The 20,155-nt window shown below is 41.2% G+C and overlaps 1 protein-coding gene across 5 annotated transcripts in view; it reads left to right on the top strand.

The window, feature by feature from the left end:
- The window catches only part of CDH7 (cadherin 7), a 129,164-nt gene that overhangs the window by 42,168 nt on the left and 66,841 nt on the right, over positions 1-20,155 (top strand). For 4 of the 5 annotated variants that reach the window (XM_058691855.1, XM_058691856.1, XM_058691854.1 and 1 more), the window contains 2 exons: positions 14,694-14,988; positions 18,712-18,831. In XM_058691855.1, coding sequence (XP_058547838.1) covers positions 14,694-14,988; positions 18,712-18,831 — 415 coding nt within the window. Of the gene's footprint in view, positions 1-3,016; positions 3,818-14,693; positions 14,989-18,711; positions 18,832-20,155 lie in introns of those variants that run through there. The other variant, XM_058691857.1, reaches the window with a different exon arrangement.

The raw sequence follows: 20,155 nt of genomic DNA, 5'->3' as shown, positions 1-20,155 counted from the left end.
CACATTCTGCCTATTTTAAGATGCATTTTTTTTTCACATTTTGCCCTCAGAAATTGGAGTGTCAGGTAGAATGAATGACATCTTAAAATTATAATAGCCAGGTTTCTTTTTTGTGTTGAAATAAAGGATCATGATGCATATTACGGTCATTGGGGTCATACCATTGGAGAAAGCGAATGCTAAGCTAGACATCAGAGTGGAAAGTTGTAGGGAACCTTCCCGTAACCACGAGCCAGAGAACAGTGCCATGAGTGTGGTGTCATCAGGTGCATGTGGCAGCCAGGTGAACACTATGTGCTAGAGATGGCAGCAAAGGGGAGGACAAGTGAGAATCTGCACGTTTTTCATAAAAGTGAATTTCTTTGTTGTTGTCATGTATAAGAACTAATGCAATCCAACTCAGGGCCGTAATAGGCGAAGCAGTGACAAACGGACAGAATTGGCAAACCATTGAGGTGGAATATGGGAAATCAACAAGTAGGGGTGGGGCGAGGACGCGGTTGCCTCAGACACAGAACCTGGAAAATTGGGTAGCTGTAAATTCCTGTTTTGATTTACTAATCGCCGGGTTTTTCACCTGGGGGAGGGCAAGAATCCAAGATCTTCTAGGCCATTCGTCTCTTATGGGGGGAGATGGGTAGGTGCCAGTGCAGGATAGATAAGAACGGGTAGAGTAGAGACTTTGTTGTTGGGAAGATCTCCCATCAAATCTGGGACATTGTCGTGTCAGCTTGAGTAAAGCATTTAATCCTGTTAAATCCCAGTTTCCTCCTGTGTAGAACCAGGCCGATCACGCCCACCGCAGACGGCTGGTAAGTGAATTAAAGGCCCCTTTACCACAGTGTCTGGCACATAATTACACTCAATAAATATTAGTTCTCACTATCAGCTATTTGAATAAAAGAGCTATGAAACAATATGTGGAGCAGGGCGGCTAAGAGGACTGCAAATATAAAGCAAAGAAACATAAGGTTACAGGAGGGAATCGAGAAGTTACGTTCTTTAACGGGAGTCATAGCATTTTGAGTTAGACTTGGATGAAGCCTGCAGGAAAAAACTTCTGTCGTAACTCCGTGGTCAAATAGGTCCCTTTCACATAGTATCACAGTCCAGAATTAGCTGGCCGTAGTGGTCACTGTTTTATATTGGGTGTGACAACACACATCCGTTTCATGATGGGATTCTTTATTTACTTCAATCACACGGAGTATAAAAGGAGGGCGATTCAGTTGGCTGCCCCTTCCCCTTAGTCTCCTCCTCCTCCTCCCTCTTCTTCTCCTTTTGGGGTCCACCGCAAAGGAAGTTTTAGTTAATAGGAGCAGCAGAGAAAACAAGGGCGGGGGGATAGCCACCCACAAAGATGCCCTCCAGGAAGGTTTCTCTGTATTAATGTCTCTCAGTAGCAGGCTTCTACCAGGAAATCATTATCGTCACAGTACAGCTTTGTACTCTTTCAGACTGAAATATAATAATACATCTGGACCATGTGTCTGTAATATGACAGGATGAAGTACGGGGAAAATGTATAACATTGTAAATCTCAGGGAAAGAAAGAGCAAATGGGTTTTTTTTTAGTGTGTATATATTTTAAGTGATACTAATTGAATTTGTGCATATCAGACAAATGATAAATACCATGACTCTTTCCTTTTCAACAGATGTACTTGTCCAAATGGTTGTGTTTAGGTAGCATGTTACTTTCCCATACCCTGTAAAGATACCTTGTGCATGTTGTTGACACAGATCTTTAAATGAAAAACTAATTCTCTTGAATTATTTTAACCAAATTGCAAGCTGTTATACATACATAGGACGAATTCTCCCAAGTGCCCGGAAGTAAATGTCTTAATGTCTTTTTTTTTTTTCCACGAGCCATTACAAAACAGACATTTTGAAATTATAGAAAAGAATCTTATAACATAAATCTATGGGATTTTCTGAGGATATAGTAGTCTGAGCGTGTCCTAAAACACTCCCAACTTTCCCAAGGTGGCATAACTACACAATTGTTACATGTGATCTTATAGATTCGTTTAAGCTAAGGCATTCTCATACACCTAAAACTTAGGTCTCAATGTCTTGTGCGGTCCCCAGAGTAGACAGCGTATGTTAGGAATCTGGATGGATGCCTGTGGGTCACTCGTGTTTACTTAGAGGTGATGTGTAGAGTTTTAGGAACGAAAGGAGAGCTTTGAAGACCTCCTAGTTCAATCCATTTTGTAGATGAATGAACTGAAGTTCCAAGAAGGTACCAGTTTAGCGTTGTCCAATGTTAGGGCAGTAACCCGTGGCTCTAGTCGCAGGTTCCCTGATTCTCGTCCTGTGCCGTGGTGCTCCACGCAGACGTGAATCGGTTTCAATAGGCTTCTGATTCACTTTCCCGATTGTGATTGTGCTGCCAAAGAGCTTCTTTTATTCCTTTTCAATCCCAGGCCTGTGAAATAATGGATAGCAGAATAGAGTTCCAAAATTTAATACCCTTTTTAGGACAAGGGATAAAGAGTCATAAATGTGGCTGTTAAGAAAGTACTCAGATAACTGACTGCATTTTGAAAATTAGAACGTCTTCGGTTTCAAAGCTAAACGGAACTGCAAAACTCATTTTAGGCAAGGTAATTACTCATCTTCCTTCGCTGCACTTTAGCAGGGAGGAGGGAGGACTCAGCCACGTGTGTGTGTGTGTGTGTGTGTGTGTGTGTGCGCGCGCGCGCGTGTGTGCGCGTGCCCACATGCATGCCTGTGTGGGACTGGTGGAGTCCTGCTGGTAATACCAGAACAACCTGTAAACAAAGACAGATAGCCTCGAGCGGTGTCTCCGGGGAAAACCCATGAGGCCTTTCCAGAGTCTGCGACGCTAAGAGCTATTTGAAGATGTCTTGCTCTTGTGTCAACTGGTTATTGACTTGGCTTTCTTGCCGCCTGTCCTTCCACCGCGCTCTTCCTCCCTTTTTCTCTTTCCTCGTCTTCCAGCTTTACAAATGTTGTCACATTGGCTCGTGGGAACTTTTATCCTTCGGGCCTTAAACACTTCCTGGAGATGGTGAGCGGTAGGGAGCCGGGGCGTCGTGGCCCTGTGGTTGTAGTGGGCCCAAGAGGGCTCCGAAGGAACGTTGTTTTCCTCCTTTATTTCCGAAGGATCTCTTGCTTTAGAGGCGAAAACGTGGCTTAGCTCTTCTTAGGGCACCCGAGCTGGAGAAAGGCCCTCTTACTTCTTAAACCCGCTATATTTTAAATGAGGCAATTACATATCCCAAGGAGAGTCCTGTCATGTGAAACCAGTGTACTTTTTCATTTTAGGAGGCTTTTGTGTTCATTGAAATTTTGCCAGGGATTTTTTTTTTTTTTTGAGGTATGATTTTAAAATCTGCCACCCTTTCAGCAAATTATTGCCTAAGCTCCACAGACATGCTTCTTTTCTTCTTTTTTTCTTTTTTTAATCTACTTAATAAACCTCTTTTCTTCCCCTCTTTCAACGCGATATCATCAGTAAAATGGACGAGCGTTTTCCTCAGCTTGTATATTTCTTTCTTCCTTTTAGGGCAACGATTCTTACATTGGGTGTAGAATAGTATGACCTGGAGAGCTTCTAAAAATAATTAAAAAGTAAATAAAAATAAAAGCCTGGGCCCGTGGACGCGTATTCTGCTTGAACTCTTCTGTAGTATGTCTGGGCATCATACCGCTCGCGTGAACAGAAGTCACTCGCCCTGGGTGTGGAGAACAAGCGTGTTGTATGAGGAGAAACACAGGCGGACTTAGCTCTGGGCTCACTGAATTAAGGACATTCTGCTTCCTCCTCTGCTCAGATAAAAACACAGTGAGTCCTCCTCTCTCTGGTGACCTGTTCATGCACAGTATGAAGTTTCTAGAAATCAAAGCCGCTGGGAGCCCGGGGGGGGGGGGGGGGAATAAGAGTATATCGGGTGTAGACTGAAAGAAACAAGGAGCGCTCTGTCCAGGGTTGTGTCTTTCGTGTATGTGGCTGCCCCGCGGCTTCTTCAGCTGCTGCTGCTTCTGATCTGCAAGTGCACGCCTCTCAACAGGTTATGGAAATGCGCTTCTCACTCTCCTGTGCATTGTAGGAGACTGTGTGGGATGCATGAGGACAGATGTCTGCAGGGAGCCGAGCCCTGCCACTCACTAGTTACTGAGTTAGTCTCCTGGGGGCATGCTGCAGGTCAGGTCACGGGAAATGGCCTCGGAGACCCGGATTTGCCTTGAGGGTAGTTATTGGAGGGCGTTCTTGGAATTAACACTTGGAAGGGGGGGAGGGAGGGTTGGGCAATACAGTTGCAACCTACAACTTGGCTGACCTTTGGGGAGCAGTGGAGCTGGAAAGTTTCTTCACGGGGTTCCTGAAGTAGGAGAGAAGGAGGCGCGTTAAAGCCCCCCATCACTAGTGTGGATGTGGGATGCCCCCAAGACCGAAGGATTACCTCTGACGAGGTGGCTCTTTTTGCCAATTTTGCAACTTGTCAACTTTGTAAACGTCTCAAGAGTGGCGATTTTGGGGGCAAGACCTAGTTGAGAAAGGTCAGTCGGCAACACTTCCCGTGTTCACTGATTCGGGAAAGGAGTGGACTCAAGAGGCTGCCGTGACATCCCTTAGAGGCCACCCCTGCCCCACTAACATCCCTTTGCATCTTGTAATCCATTCAGAGCACAGTTCCTAGGGAAACATGTTACATCTCTTTTCTTGGAGGAATCTATAAGAAGGTTAGTAGGATGAGGTACAGTCTATGTCTTGCAGCTGATTTTCAGGTTAACACTGACACCCTTTTCCCCTGCCCCAGTCTGGGGTCTTGCGCTTCCCCTTACCATCAAAATGGGGCAAGGGAGTCTCAAGAGACAGCCGATGTCCAGAGGCGATGCTTGCTCTTTCCCATTGTGTGAGAGAAGCCCACCTCTTCCTGGTGAGCGAGGCCAGTTGCACCTACAGGGGTGTTGCTCCCGTGGTAGTGGGAGTTCAGAGACAAGGAGAGAGCATGTTCTAGGAAGTGGAAGGCACACAGTCCTCAGGTGGGGCGGGAGAAGTGAGGGATCACATGGCCGGGTCCACTCGACCCCTTTATTCTCTGGTCCTGTCTATTCTCCCTGCCCCAGGAAGCTCTATGGCATTAGATGGGGGCATTTTTCTCCCGGAGAGAGAGAGTTTTCATAAAGCAAGCGGCGATGGGCTGAGGACGCGAGGATTCCAGGACCTCCAGCACTTGAGGAAGTGTTTCTGCCCATAGGGTGAAAGTGGGGTGCGGGAGGGGTGCCACACCACAGATGCCTAGACGGATAACCTCTGAGGTCTAATTGAGATCATAAGTATTTTCTCTCTACTATTACTTTCTTTGTTTGCTTTATATTTCCAGCCTTTTAATAATAAACACATGGTAGTTGAAACTATTAACTTTTCTGAGCCAACATGGACTATTTCTTTAGGAAAAATATAGTTACCACCAGAGGCTCCACGGATGCCATTACTTACAGTTCTTGCCCCACCTTGAGTGTTCCCCTTGCCTTTCTGACTCCAACCAATGGAAACATGTAAAATATAAGCAGGACATTTTATTATTCTTAGTTTATCTTTCTGGCCCCAGAGGGATGCATGCCGGAAACCTAAGACAATTTCTGCATCTTGAAAAGAAGTCTCACAGGGTATTGGATGAGGACATAAGTATATAGTGTGTACTTTTCCCTTGTAACTTTGGTAGAGAAGGGATAGATCCCTGTTGAGTAAAGTGCATAATTAAATCAAGACAGAAAATTTTATTCAATCATCTTATATAGAATAAGTTATACATACAAACTAATTGAAAGTACTGAACTGTTTTAAGCCATGACATTATTGGTCTAAAGAGGCTGCTATGTGAGTGGTGATTTTTATTAGACCAAAGGTTTTCTATCTGGGATGCTGGTTGAAAATCCATATTTTCAACATGCTGGTTGAAAATCCATATTTTCAGTGGTTTCAACTCAAAGACATTCTGATTCTGTAGATTAATACAGAGCCCAGAAATTGACATTTTAAACCAACATCTCAGGTAATGCCGATGCAGGAAAGCTACATACTGAACTTCAATAAATAATAACTTCAGCATCCAAACGGTAGGTTAAGATCAGTGAACATTCTGTAGCCTTTTAAAAACAGTTATTTAACCAGATGTTTACAGGATATTGGTTGTAACATATTTACCCTATAAAGACTCTTTCCGCGTATCACATGCCAAAACTATCCTCTATTATAAATTAATGGATCCTGTGTATTACTGTGTGACTATTCCTAAAAAGAAATTTATTCCATCATGAGTCAAGTGCCTTTCTGGAAATCAAGCTCTGCCCTTCATCGTCAGACTATTTCTTAGTAGTCGTCAGCTTGTCTCAACTTAAATATCATTTCTTTAAAGAACACTTCCCTGAACCTCTGAACTCCGTTTGATTTTCCTGCCACATGATTTCTTGGCATTCTGTGGGTGCTTTTTCAATGCAGAAATGCGATTGTTTGTTCGACCTGGTCCCATGCCTGCTGCATTGACAGCCTTTCTCTCCGTGAGCTCATGAAAACAGGCCACTGTTGGCTCTACACTCTAGGCTCCCCTGGGCCATCTTGTCTTCATTCAGACACACGCACACACCTGGCCCATAGGAGATACCCGGGACTCATTTGTAATACATGTTTAATATAGGTGGAGTTTCTAGAGGAAGACAGAAACAGACTGGATTCAGTCTCTGTTTTTCCAGGACAATTCAGCTTAGGCACGAGGACCATGTCGATTGTATCCCTTTAGTTCGTGCGTAACAGCTGAAATGCTACCTCTCACGCGGTACGCGGTGCTTTTAATAAACAGCTAAAGGGATACTTGTGACTTTATAAAGATGCCAGAAAAGAGTCCCTAGAGGAACATTAAATACTCAGAATATTTGAAAACAAGTGTACCAAGTAGATATCACAAATTACAAGTAATGTACATTCTTACTGTGGGTATAAAGTTTAACCATCGGCCCTCCCTACTAAGGTCTTACTAATAAGTGCATGTTGAATGACTACTTACTGGCTGTTCTCTTCTTGGACTAGCTCCTTTCCTCTGTTCACCCTCCTACGCTCATTTTATCTCTGAAATTCTGTTTCTCTGGATCTTTCTCCATATACTGGCCTCCATCAGGTTACATTGGACCTATACTATGCTTGTGTCAGAGTTGATACGATAGTGTGGAGTATTCTCTTTTTAGATTACACGAGTGTCAAAGCTTACTTCCCCAAATGGAGACTCCAGAATTATATTTCTATTAACTGTTATCGTTTCATACTTTTGAAGGCACAAGGCAATACCCCTCAGAGGACTTCAGGAAAGACTTGGCAAACACGTGCCGTTGCCCGTCGCAGCTTGTACACGAATGCCTTCTCCAAGATGCCATGTGCAAAACATCTGTGCAAGTCTTCAGGCTGGCCTCCGGCAATTGCCCTGTCCCTCCCTGGGGGCTAGCATCCTCGGGTTTTGCTCATGTGAGGACAGGAAGAGAGTTTTGGACTGATGGTTTATTGCCTAGAAGCATTCAAAAGAGCTTTCACATAGGCGTTATCCACTGACCCGGTGCTTCTCAACTGATCCGGAGGGAAGGGCCAAGTTTTTGTTATTTGCAAGCTTAGTGTTTTTTGAAGAACACAGAACATGCTCTATTGTAACCCCCTAATAATTTTGTAGCTGTATTAAAAATGAATTATTTAGATATAAAACTCAGCCCTCATTTTTCCGTTACTGTTGGGCTCAGCAGACATTAGATTGCTCTGTAAAACAACTCTGGAAATTTCTAAGCTCTTCTACTCATTTTCTGTACTTGCCTCGACTTGGACAGATGGCACCCAGTCCTTGGACCCCGTGTTGAGTAGCACTGCTTTAGCTTCCTGTGACATTTTCTGCTCAACCCGCCCCATTTAAAAAGCAAGATTGAAAGTCATCCTCTTGAGCAAAAAGCTTAACGTTTCCAGGGGTTTGCTTTTTATCTGCTTCTGGTTGACTACTTGGAGTTTAGAACTCAGTGAGTAAAGTACTACGGGGGAGCCCCGAAGCAAAGAACATGATGTGCTCACAATTACATTGGACGAGGAGCCGTTTTGATCAGGAGGAGTTTTGATCAGTAACAATTTGACTCAAGGCAGATTTCCTAAGTTGTTTGAAAAGTTCTGGATGTGGCCTGGAGACAGCAATCGGAGAGAGGATGAGATGAACGCTGTGGAGATCTCTTTAGGGAGGCGCATGTAGCTGTGTGGGGTAGAAAACACTTTTCTGAGTTGTTATCGTTGGGTCCCTGATGAAAAAGATGCAGCCCTTAATGTGAAGTTCTCAGTAACCACGCCCTAGGCGTAAATGTAGAACCTTTGCAAAGAAAAGGAAGATTCCACCCCCCCCCCCCACCCCCCCCCCCCCCCCCCCCCCCCCGCCACCCGCCGCCTTAGGGGATGCAGCTAGTTCTATTGTACCCGTTCTGTGTGGATTTGCAGTTAGGGAGAGAAAGTTACATTTTACAGAATACGTCCAAGTGCATTACTTCATTTTATCCTCATTTCAACGTGCAAGGCCAACTGTACCATTATGGATGCTGGTCTATAACAGATGAATAAACTGTGATTTGGGAGTGATCAAGGGATCACATAAGGGGCAGAGTGGAGATTCAGTGGCCATACTTCTGGCTCCTTTGCAATGGACACCTAACAGTTGTCCCTTTCATCTACTAAGTAAGTGAACTAAGACCCTAGGAATGTTCATTGCCACTGAATTAGTGTAGACTTTTTCCAAGGGGGAAAAAAAATCTGAATAGGTCTTCCTTTTTACTTATAGTTGGCTAAAAAAAAAAAAAATAGATTTTTTTTGTGTGTGTGTGTGTGTGACAATTTTAACCTTCGCTAAGCACTTCCTGGATTGCATCCCTTTCCTCTGTTACTCGATGTGCTGTAATTAATACCTTTACTTTATAAACCGTGCATCTTCATCAAAAGATGCTTCACAAATAAATTGTGTTCCGTTACCCTGGACCACAATGATAGGTATAAATTGGAAATACTTCAACCAGAAAGAAATGGCTCATACACTTGTTTTCCTCTATAATATTTCTTCAACAACCTGGTAATTACACGGTATCCAGTGGCATGTGGAAAATATCTATTAAAAAGCATAACGAGAAAAGAAAACTCACATGGAATATGTATATTCAAGAGGCTTTATTTCCACCGGTCATTGTTTAAATCTGTCCTCTATACTTACGACTTCAACCTTGAAAAGTTTAGTGAATCGTGTGAGTCCTACCAATATGTACTGTATTTTTAAACTTAAAAAAAAAAAAAAATCTAGGTATCTATCATCAGTAAACCAATGCTGAGAAGTTCACCTTAGAAATCCTTTACTAATATTCAATATAAATCATCCATAGATTGCGATCAACTTGCTGCTCCATCATTGCTCTATTTTTGTGTACAGGTGTAGTATGAACTTTTATCTTGTTGTAATAATACATTTTGCACTCATTCAAATGTTTGTTACAAGGAACATTGAATATCAACTATAATTATTTCCATCCTCATCACACATAGGTCAGTGAGGATCACAGAGACATTTGTTGACTTTAGTTTTATTTTTTAGTGTCAAAGCTTTCATGATAAACACGATCTCTTTTCCAAATAGTTTCATCTTCTGTCTAGATTTACAATTTATTTTCGTGTGAAAATTTTGTCTGTTACCTTACAAAGCACAATCCTGATACTAGAACCTCTCCAATAGTTCTACTTCTGTATGTGTTCTACTCTAGCCTCTCCAATAGTTGTCACAATTGTTCAGTGAACTCCAAGTACAGGTGTTTTTTGCTTCCATTTTGCAAAGGGGGTGACTAAAAGGCAAGATCATTAGTAAGATCAAAAAACAAGCAGAATTTAAGCTGTTGGTAGAGGGAGGAAAAGTTGACCAACATACTGATTTTTTTTCCCTTCGCCTTTGCTGAATTGAGATTTGTGCACCATATTAAGACTCTTCTTTAAGCAGATAGGTTGACAGTTCTACAACCAGATAGTTTGTATCAGGCCCTCTTTGATTAAATAGATATAAGAAATTTGTCAAAACTGCTGCATTGATCTATTTTTAGTTTTGGTCTTTATAATCTTAAATTAAAAACTAAATGGTGTACATAAAGGTTAAGGACATTAAGATTCTTCCATCCAAAGGGATCCAAAGGTCTGTAAAACCCTCTACCAGCACGTGTGTGTGTGTGTGTGTGTGTGTGTGTGTGTGTGTGTGTGTGTACTACTGTGTAAGACTTGGGAAACAGGAATAAGAAAGTGTGACTGGCCCTACAGGGTTCTGTCTCCTGGGGAACACAAATGTGTACATTTGCAAGTACAAAATAATGTGCCAAATGTTACCATGGGCATACAAGATGAGGTATCTGAGCTCAATCTAGGCAGTTCAGAGGATTAGGGAGAACAGTCCAGAGATACAGGATGTTTTTGTTTAGTTTTTCTTTTTGCCTAATGCCATTAAAACTTAAAAGGATAGAAATTGAGGAAAAACAAGCACTACTCTTTTACAAAGTGGATTATGAATTGACTCCATTTAATACAATGAACTGTTTATTGAGAATGTGGATTTGGTATTAAAAAAGCACCTGGCTCTTAAGGAGTTTATAAATCAAAGGTTGGATATGAGAACAACGAAACCAGATTTTCAATATAAAGCAGAATTAAATGCATTCTGCCACAGAAATGCAAACGGCAGGCCATGGGGAAAAGATAGGAAGATTTTTAAGACTTCAGTAAAGGGGATTTGGACCTCCAATGAGTTGGAGGTCAGTTGATGGAGGTCAGTTGGAGGCAAGATGATGAAGGATTTGTGTTGAAAAGGATCGCGCTGCCTGCTCTGCATAGCCGGTGTGGTCCTCGTCTGACATGCCTGAAACATGGAGTGCCTTCTGAGATGTGATGCAAAAGAGAGACTAAAGAGATAGCATATGGCTACATGGAGCCCCATGCTTAGAGTTTGGGGTAAATCCCTAGACCATGGAGAGCCATTAAAAGTATTTGATGAGGGGTGTGATATAATTCAATATGAATTTTAGGGAGATAATTTCTGACACACAGAAAATGGAGAGTAACTGAAGAGTTTTGTAACTAGTGAAAGAGTTTAAGATTCCAAATTAAGATTATTGTTCTGAAGACTGAGAAGAAAGAGTTGCTCTATTGGAGGTAGTGGGTAGGTATTCTGTCAAGGGAATGATGGAACCATAATGGATTATTAAATCTATTACATTTTAGGGGGCATGTCGTGGGTGCTTTGATTTTCCGGCATGTATGGCTTATAAAGGATGCAGTACGGTGTGATGTGTTCTCACATTGTTACCATACACAGTGCTGACATAATGACATAGAGAAAACCCATAATGATTGTACCTCCTTCTCTACTAATTCTTTTGCCTTACCATGAGGTAGACCCAGCCAAGAGGTGTGTGCTCCTCACTGTGTTTATTTAGAAAAAAAAATATTAATGTAAACATCTACTTTGGAGTCACAACAAATATTTTTAAAGGGATTTAGGAATCCATGCACTAAAGGTGAGCTTTGTGTGGTGATTAATGAATCAAGGTGTTGTTGTTATTGTTTAGATGAATCGCAAGATCATGTTTACAAGGGTATTTGCAAATGAAATAGACATAACATTGTGAAGTTCTACTCTGCCCAAGATATGAGAACAAATATTTGTTTTTGAGCATGGTTTTCATTTATTGTTAATTCCATTGCCATATGGTGGGACCATGGAATGCTTTTCTATTTATTTTTCTGCACAGAGGTTTTTGCTATGGAGAATAGTGCTTCTTTAGTCTGTAATAGTCATTCACAAAGATCACGTGTACCTGTGTGTGTGTGTGTGTGTGCGCGCGCGCGTGCATGTGCGTTGCACACAGACATGTTTTACCTAAGCATGCCATTAAGTCATTCTGCACTTGCAAGTTTTTCTTTGCTGAGGTTTTGTGTGGTTTCTTTGTTTTTGTTTGTTTTTTGTCTTTTTAGTAGAGGAGAATGGTAGTTTTTCCCTAATAGCATGGGTTTCAGTCCACCTCTTAAGATTAGTATTAGCGCACAGTGTTTCACAGATTAAATGTCTGAATGCATCTGATAATCGGGTAGCCGTCTTAACATTTCAAAGTTGGTCATCCACTTGTAACTACAGATGCTTACACGAATCTCGCAAGGACACTCAAAGCAATTTTCTGCTTGTGAATTCTGGCAGTGATTACAAGCCTAGTGATGCTCCAGAGAGGTGTGTGTGTGTGTGTGTGTGTGTGTGTGTGTGTGTGTGTGATGGTGGTAATAATTGTGGGCGGGGCGGGGATGTAGACATCTGATCCTCTAATGATTAGAGAAACCAGCGATATGAATCATTTTTTCCTTTAAGTTCTTAATGCTGTCGGTTGACCATCAGCTCAGGATTTAACGTGTGTTATGTATTGAAAAGGAATGCGCCTTCTCTCCCTTACCACAGGAGCATCGTACCCCCATGCCATGGAAACAGCAACTAGTTGACAGGAATCAGTTAAATGAATCGTAAGGGCTGGTTCTTCTATATATGGTAGTCCCTAATGAGACTTAGAGACACGGCAAGCCTTTGATTAAAGACACGACCTGTCTATCCCTTGAGGGTCTCTGTGGTCATTGGATCATCCTCTGTTGTTTCACACCAAGGTCAGTGGGAGCGTATAGACTCTTCTAATCCTTGGAGGCAGGGATCCGGTGAGGAGGGGATAAAAAAGTAGCCGGGAGAAGTGCGTGGAGCTGTGGGGGTCGTTGAGGTGTCAGCTGGTGGAGCGTTTTGCTGTTCCAGAATGCCAAGGAAGGAGCCTTCTGCCGAGTTCTAGAGTGCGTTGACGGAAACCACCAGAAGCGCTCAACTTCTTTAAGACTTGGGGGTGATCAGGGTGGGGGTTGCATGCACCCCTCTTTCTCTGACTTGTCCTTTGGCTGCAGCTTTTGATATGTCCACCCCACGGGACAGCGGCTCCTCTCTGGATGCAGGGTCTTGTTGCCTAAAGTTGAGGTTGAGCCTTCCAGCAGCCCCCCTCCAAACCCCCTCCCCCGATTTCATGATCCTGGTCGCAGTATCACCATGTGACCTCAGGCGAGCCACTAAGCCTTTCTTGATCTCAGTGTCCTTATCCATTACCAGGGAGAGTGAATCCATTCAATGTGAGCGTGAAATGAGTTCCCAGGTAGAGAACATTAAGAAGAGTGCTCGACCCCTAGGATGCACTCCGTAATTCAAACTACTGTGATTCCCAGCTTTCCTGAGAGAGAGAGAGAGAGAGAGAGAGAGATGGAATAGTAGCCCTGAGGATGACTTCAGAAAATTAAGCAATCCCCCGTATTTCAAGAATGCAGCCTTTCCATATGGTGGGTACACATGCAGTACAGTGACCTGCCAGATAATTCCGCACTGAGCAGGGCTAAACTGTAACTTGGCGCCAGTAATTAATTTTTTTGTATGAGTGAGTCCCGATATAAATTACAGAAACTAAAAGGTGAATCAGCTATTTGCGTGTTCTGAAGCAGAGTATAAACACAGCTGTCTCAATGTGGTAGATAGAAGAATCGCTTACAGAGACAGTGGTGCAAAAAAGCGATACCTTCGGCACCTACCGCGGCAGTAAGGAAACGTACCACGGGCACACTTCCCTAAGTAGTTTCCCGCATCTTACATTTTTGAAAGGGTGCAAACACAGTTCTGGGCGGCAGTGAGAAGCCTCATCGTTTGGTAAATTGGCTGTTTGCATTCATATTAATCGAAGTCCAGATGATAGCAGTTCTAGGGGATGAAAGATTGTGGAGATGACAGATTGGGTCCTGTGTGTTGCGGGTTATGAAGTTCAGGAAAATGTGTAATTATGTCTGAGTTTCCTAAGGTTCTTCTGTTCAACATAATGTTCTGACATACAGTGGGGACGGTTCCGGATATGAAATGCAAATTAGTAGGTGCTGGCCGTGCTGCTGATGCCGGGGTTAATCATGCAAATCTAATGCAGTTCTTGGTATTTCAAGAAAGGTTTGAGCTGAAGTCTCAGGCACATACTGATTAAACATTCCTACTTCAGAGAGCAGTGTAATTTTTTTTTTCGGCTTCACATTTTCAAATATAGAACAGGATTTGGAGGCGGATTTAGTGGCTGGACATCCATCCATACTTGTTAATCATGAAAGGGGGTGGGAGGGAAGGGAACCCTTAAAGAATGTGGGGATTTCTAAGCAGATTACATATTTTATTAGATCGAAATTTACAAGTGTTCTGTAGCAAGTCCCTTTGCTTGGAATAAGATCAAATCAACCGATTATACATGTTTACTGAATGCTCTGTTCAAAGAAGATGGCCCAAACTGGCAAGGACAGATCAAATAAAAATTAACACCACCACAAGTTCCTAACTTTGGGAATTCTAGGAAAAAAAAATACCTTTGGAAATGAGACTGTTTACAGGAAGAAATGAAATTGTCTTGCTCACAAGTGCAAGCTGACACATTCTAATAGCCTTTCTGCTGTGCACAATAAGCATCAGCTTATCTTTCCAAGAACAATAAAATTTCATGTACTGCTGCCTGACATAAGAATTATTTTTACCTATCTCCATATCGCTGACGCTCTTGTAAGTTAATCTCATCTCACATGAATTTTTCACCAGCTTCACTCTGATGTTGATAAAGGAGATGGTTCCATCAAATACATCTTGTCAGGCGAAGGGGCAAGTTCCATTTTCATTATTGATGAGAACACGGGGGATATCCATGCCACCAAGAGGCTGGACCGAGAGGAGCAGGCCTACTATACGCTGCGAGCCCAGGCGCTGGACAGGCTCACCAACAAGCCCGTGGAGCCCGAGTCCGAGTTTGTCATCAAGATTCAGGACATCAATGACAACGAGCCCAAGTTCTTGGATGGCCCATACACTGCAGGAGTTCCTGAAATGTCGCCTGTGGGTAAGTCAAGGCATGCTGGTCTTCAGTGTCTGGTCTTAGGGAGTTTGTATTAAAATCATACCATTGGGCGGCTCAGTCAGGTAAGCGCCTGACTTCGACTCAGGTCACGATCTCACAGTTCATGAGTTCGAGCCCCATGTTGGGCTCTTTGCTGACAGCTCTGAGCCTGGAGCGTGCTTCGGATTCTGTGTCTCCCTCTCTCTCTGCCCCTCCCCTGCTCATGCTCTGTGTCTCTATCAAAAATAGATAAGCATGAAAAAAATGAAAGAAAAATCAAATCATTGTAGGTACTAAAAAAAAAAAAAATCACATTAGTATTGGTATAGCAGTTTCCAGGGAGGGTGAGGGGGAAGACTGAGATGTGTTAATAGCCAGTGCCTACATCTAATTATTCAAGTCATTATTTTATTTGGAAAATTAGGCAAGTTTTTCCTTTCAAACGGAGATCTCAAAATCTTCAGTAAATTATTCAAACCTTGCCTTTTCCTTCCAAATGTAATATTTAACTTTAAAAAAGATTAAAATTACACCTAAGAAGTTAAAAAAGAATATGCTTCCAGACTTTGCCCTGCGATAATCTCTTCTTTCTCCTGATTAATATTAATGATTCACTCTTCTGAGAATGCCTCTGTGGCCGAGGTATCAGGCAGGCCATCTAACGTTTAGGTCAGCTGGTCTACTTGCTTGTAGAGTGTGCTTGAACTCAAAAATGCCCCTCCATATGCCACCACTAATTTTTTTTGTAATTTCTCCAGAAACTTAAATGTATGAAAATTTATGCTGAATTGATCATAATGGTAAAGCGATACTCCGTTTGAGATATATAAGAGAGTCATGAAATCTATTCTATTCGAAGGCCTTTTCACATTGCCCCATTACTGGAAACATAGAAAGTAAAGTACTATTGGTATGTACTTTACTTACATCAGATGATATAATTTCAGTTTTAAACTATTTATTCAGATACCTTTGGAATATTTTTTAGCCGGTATGTAATTTTAGATGATCTCGTAAAACAATAAAAAAAAAAAAAAAAGATAGGAGCTTAAATAGACCAGTTGAGTTAGATATTTATTTCCTGTCATTTTCAGTTTTGAAATAAGACATGCATTTAAAGTAGTAATTGGCCTTGTATTTCAACATGTAAAAATTTTACCCATTGTGATTTGTTTTATTAAATAAAGCCACTTTATTCATTCCAGCGTTCAGTCAACATGTCTACCATGGTAGTGGAAAAGATGTGTATTATGCGTGCCCTTGAGGAGAATCACAATTTAGTGCCCCTAAATTTCTGTGTCTAGCAGATGGAAAGGGAAAATTATTTGGGGCACCATTGCTCTAGCTGCTAAAGAAATAGAAACTGAAAATGAGCCAGAGGAATACCATGTTCATGGTCAGGAAATATTCTGAACTACGACGGCAGGATCTCACCATAGTCAGCTTGCATGGAGGAACTTCTTTAACCAAACAGGCATGTTCATACTTTCTCAGTACTGCCCACGTCTTCGGAGTGCTTCTTGCCGTTGCTTGACCGCACAAACAACTAGGACAACAGCAGCCACAACAAGATTTTGGAGGTTTTAGAGAAAAGAGAAGGCACATTGTCCTCTCCAAAGCACTAATGTTTGGAAAAACAGGAAGCTTTGAGGCGTGTTTAAGCAGTTCGGTTCAACTCTATAATTTTCACGTTGACATGTTGGGCTTTCTTTGTTGGCTTGCTAAGGTTTTCCTTTGCTACATAGAATGTAGCCACGCAAACTGGATTAATGTGAACTTTTTTCTTTTAGAGGCTAAATAATGCACTGTAGTTTTGATTTCAGTGGTACCACTCTTATATCAAACAGCATGATTATTATGCGCACATGCAAGTTATTTTAGCTCTTTGACTCCAACAGGTTCAGGGCCTTTTAGGAAATGATTTTTAGTGTCTTCTGGATTTAATTGACATTAATTGGGACCACTAAAATAATATCGGAATTTAAACTAAGAACAGTAGATAGCTACATTAAATATGTTATGTGGATCCATAGTGAGCTGTAGTTTATCAAAGTGTTTAATTCTAACCAAATACTTATAAAAACCATTAAGTAATATGGCATATACAACACAAGCATTCATTGTTTAATATTCATGGGTGTGGTTTTCAATGGATGCTAATTTTAGATTGAAAACCTGCTAATAAGTCCTTAGGATAGTTCATCTTCTCCAGAAGAGCATAGATAAGCATGGACAATTAAAATCATTTAAAAGTATGTGTGCATGTGTGTTGGGTGTGCGTACATATGAGTCTATATATAAAGTAAGTTTCTTAGTGAACATTTTAGAAAAAAAAAAGTCATATACAACCAAATTTACCAAAATGGTTTTATTTTGTTTAGGCTCTTTCCCTTTCAAAAGAATTAGAAAATCAATACTTAGGCATATTACCGGAGTAAATATTGCTGTAAAGCTGGTACAGTGTAGAGAAAATAGAGAATATCAAGGTCATTGGTTCTAACATTTTAAAATGATCTCAATTTAATTCTTAATATTTTTAAATACACATCATTCACTATTTGGTCCTGCCAGGCATCCGCACGGCACAATCAACTAAGTCTGTCAAATTAAAAAAAAAAAAAATCAGAATTTAAACAACAGTGCCATATACATAGCTTGGTAATATGCACCTGTTTTTTTTTTTTAAAGGAAATGGGATTGTTCATGAAAATCATAGTGTTGAAAAGACGATAGATTTGTAACAAAATGGACACCAATGACTTTTTTAAAGGGCTTAGAGAGGGAAATCTATTTAGAAATATATCAAGATGAAATTTTAGATTAAAAAATATTTCCAAAACATTTGAAACAAACTTAGAAGAATACACAAAGAGATTTGCCCCATTGTCATCAATAGGACAGAAATGATAAAACAGCATGTGCTTAAATATATAAACTAAGTAAATGTGAGTGACGTTTTTAAGATTATACTCCAAATGGAAATAAAAAGAACAGATCGCAGTAAGTGCTTTCCATGTGGAGTAAGTGAATATATAGTAAAATGAGGAAGCCGCAAAGCATTCTATCTCACACACACGCAACCCTGCTGATGCAATTTTTAAAGTTGCTGTGCTACGAATTTTCTTCTTGGGGTGTGTGCTTTGCATTTGATTTTATGCTTTTGTTTTTAAATCAATTCATGGAAACAATGAAAACTAAAGCTGAAGAGATGCCACCTAATATCCAGTTAAGTGTATCCATTAGAAATTGTTTATTCAGTGAGTGAAGTTTCCTTTTCTGCCTGGCTCTCCTCGGCTCTAACAGTGAGACCGCCTCAGCGACTTGGGTGTCAAGATGCTGTTACTTGTCACACTGCCTTCTGGATGGTAACTGAGACTTGGAGAGATTGCTTTTGATAAAAACTTGTTACCTGCCCCTGATGGATGAGAGGCCGAAAATTTGAGTCCCATCCAGTTCTGAGTATACTCGTAATGCACATCATCAATCTTACTTTTTTGCTAACATATTTTTGTACCCCTTAAATATTTCTGAGGGCTTCATTAGCATTTATCATCGTTTTGGGTGTGTCATCTACAAACCACATGTCCATTTTTCATTTGCCTTGAAGTAAGAAAAAAAAAAGAATTCAAAACAAATCTAATGGAGAATCTTCAGCAGTGTGTGGGTTCTTCTGTGTTGTGGCATTTGGAAATTTTTAATTCATTGGTTTTTTGGATTGGCATGTAGGGACCTCAGTGGTACAAGTGACAGCAACGGATGCTGATGATCCTACATATGGCAACAGTGCCCGAGTGGTCTACAGCATTCTGCAAGGACAGCCATACTTCTCAGTGGAACCAAAGACAGGTAAAAAGTGAAATGTGCCTCTTCGTGTAATGTCATCATTTATCTGTTGGCATAGAATTAATATTAGTGATTTTTTTAAAAAAAAACCCTTTTATTTATTTTTTATGTTGATTTATTTTTGAGAGGTGGGGGGGGGCGGGGAGGGACAGAGAGAGAGGGAGACACAGAATCCGAAGCAGGCTCCAGGGTCCGAAGTGTCAGCACAGGGTCGGATGTGGGGCTCAAATTCACAAACTGTGAGATCATGACCCGAGCCGAAGTCGGATGCTTAACCAACTGAGCCACCTGGGTGCCCCATTAGTTGTTTTTATGCGATATACTTGGTACTGATAACGGACACTACGTTATTACTGGGCTTTTCTCAGTGGGTGTCCTGTGGTAAGAAACAGCCAATGATTTATAGTGGCATTAACATCTTTTAAGAATATTTTATTACATTTATCAGAATTTCTAGCAGAATTAAACAGAGTATCATATATTTAAAAAGTATTGTAGTTGCTGTCTCCTGACAAGAGAAGAAAATCTTGATTATTTATGTCACGTGTTATTTTTGTCTTGCCTCCTCTAACTCATTCACAAAGGAATCGCAGGCAGTTAAATTTAAATCTCAAGCAAAAATCTCCCTGCCAGGTAGTGGGGTAGGTAGGTTCTGTTTATCTGTCTGGAGTCTGGTTTATTCAGGGAAATTAGTTTATGTTTTTATTTTTTATTTTTGTCAATATATGGAATTTATTGTCAAATTGGTTTCCATACAACACCCAGTGCTCGTCCCAAAAGGTGCCCTCCTCAATACCCATCACCCACCCTCCCCTCCCCCCACCCCCATCAACCCTCAGTTTGTTCTGAGTTTTTAAGAGTCTCTTATGCTTTGGCTCTCTCCCACTCTAACCTCTCTCTTTTTTTTTTTTTTTCCCTTCCCCTCCCCCATGGGTTCCTGTTAAGTTTTTCAGGATCCACATAAGAGTGAAAACATATGGTATCTGTCTTTCTCTGTATGGCTTATCAGGGAAATTAGTCTAAATGTAGCAATTTGGATGAGAGCTGCCCAATCAAAAATTAAGTTGATTCTTTTTTTTTTTTTTTAATTTTAGAAGAGAAACATATTTTTATGAGTTGCGAGCCTGATTGTGTGGAATATGTGGTTGGTTGGCTAGGTGTTCTGTTTTGCTCTGGAGCTGGAATAATTTACATTAAGTAAGACCATAATTTGGAGCGCTGTTATCTTGGATAGAAAATAATGGTTTATCTGTTCTGCTTTTCTGGCTCTGCGTGTTGGGGGGGGGGGGGCGTGGAGATGGGTGGTTTGAGCCGATGATTTTCCTCA

This window comes from Neofelis nebulosa, chromosome 11 (genome assembly GCF_028018385.1).
Source record: "Neofelis nebulosa isolate mNeoNeb1 chromosome 11, mNeoNeb1.pri, whole genome shotgun sequence".
Classification (NCBI taxonomy): Eukaryota; Metazoa; Chordata; class Mammalia; order Carnivora; family Felidae; genus Neofelis; species Neofelis nebulosa.
This window is presented reverse-complemented; position numbering and strand designations above follow the sequence as displayed.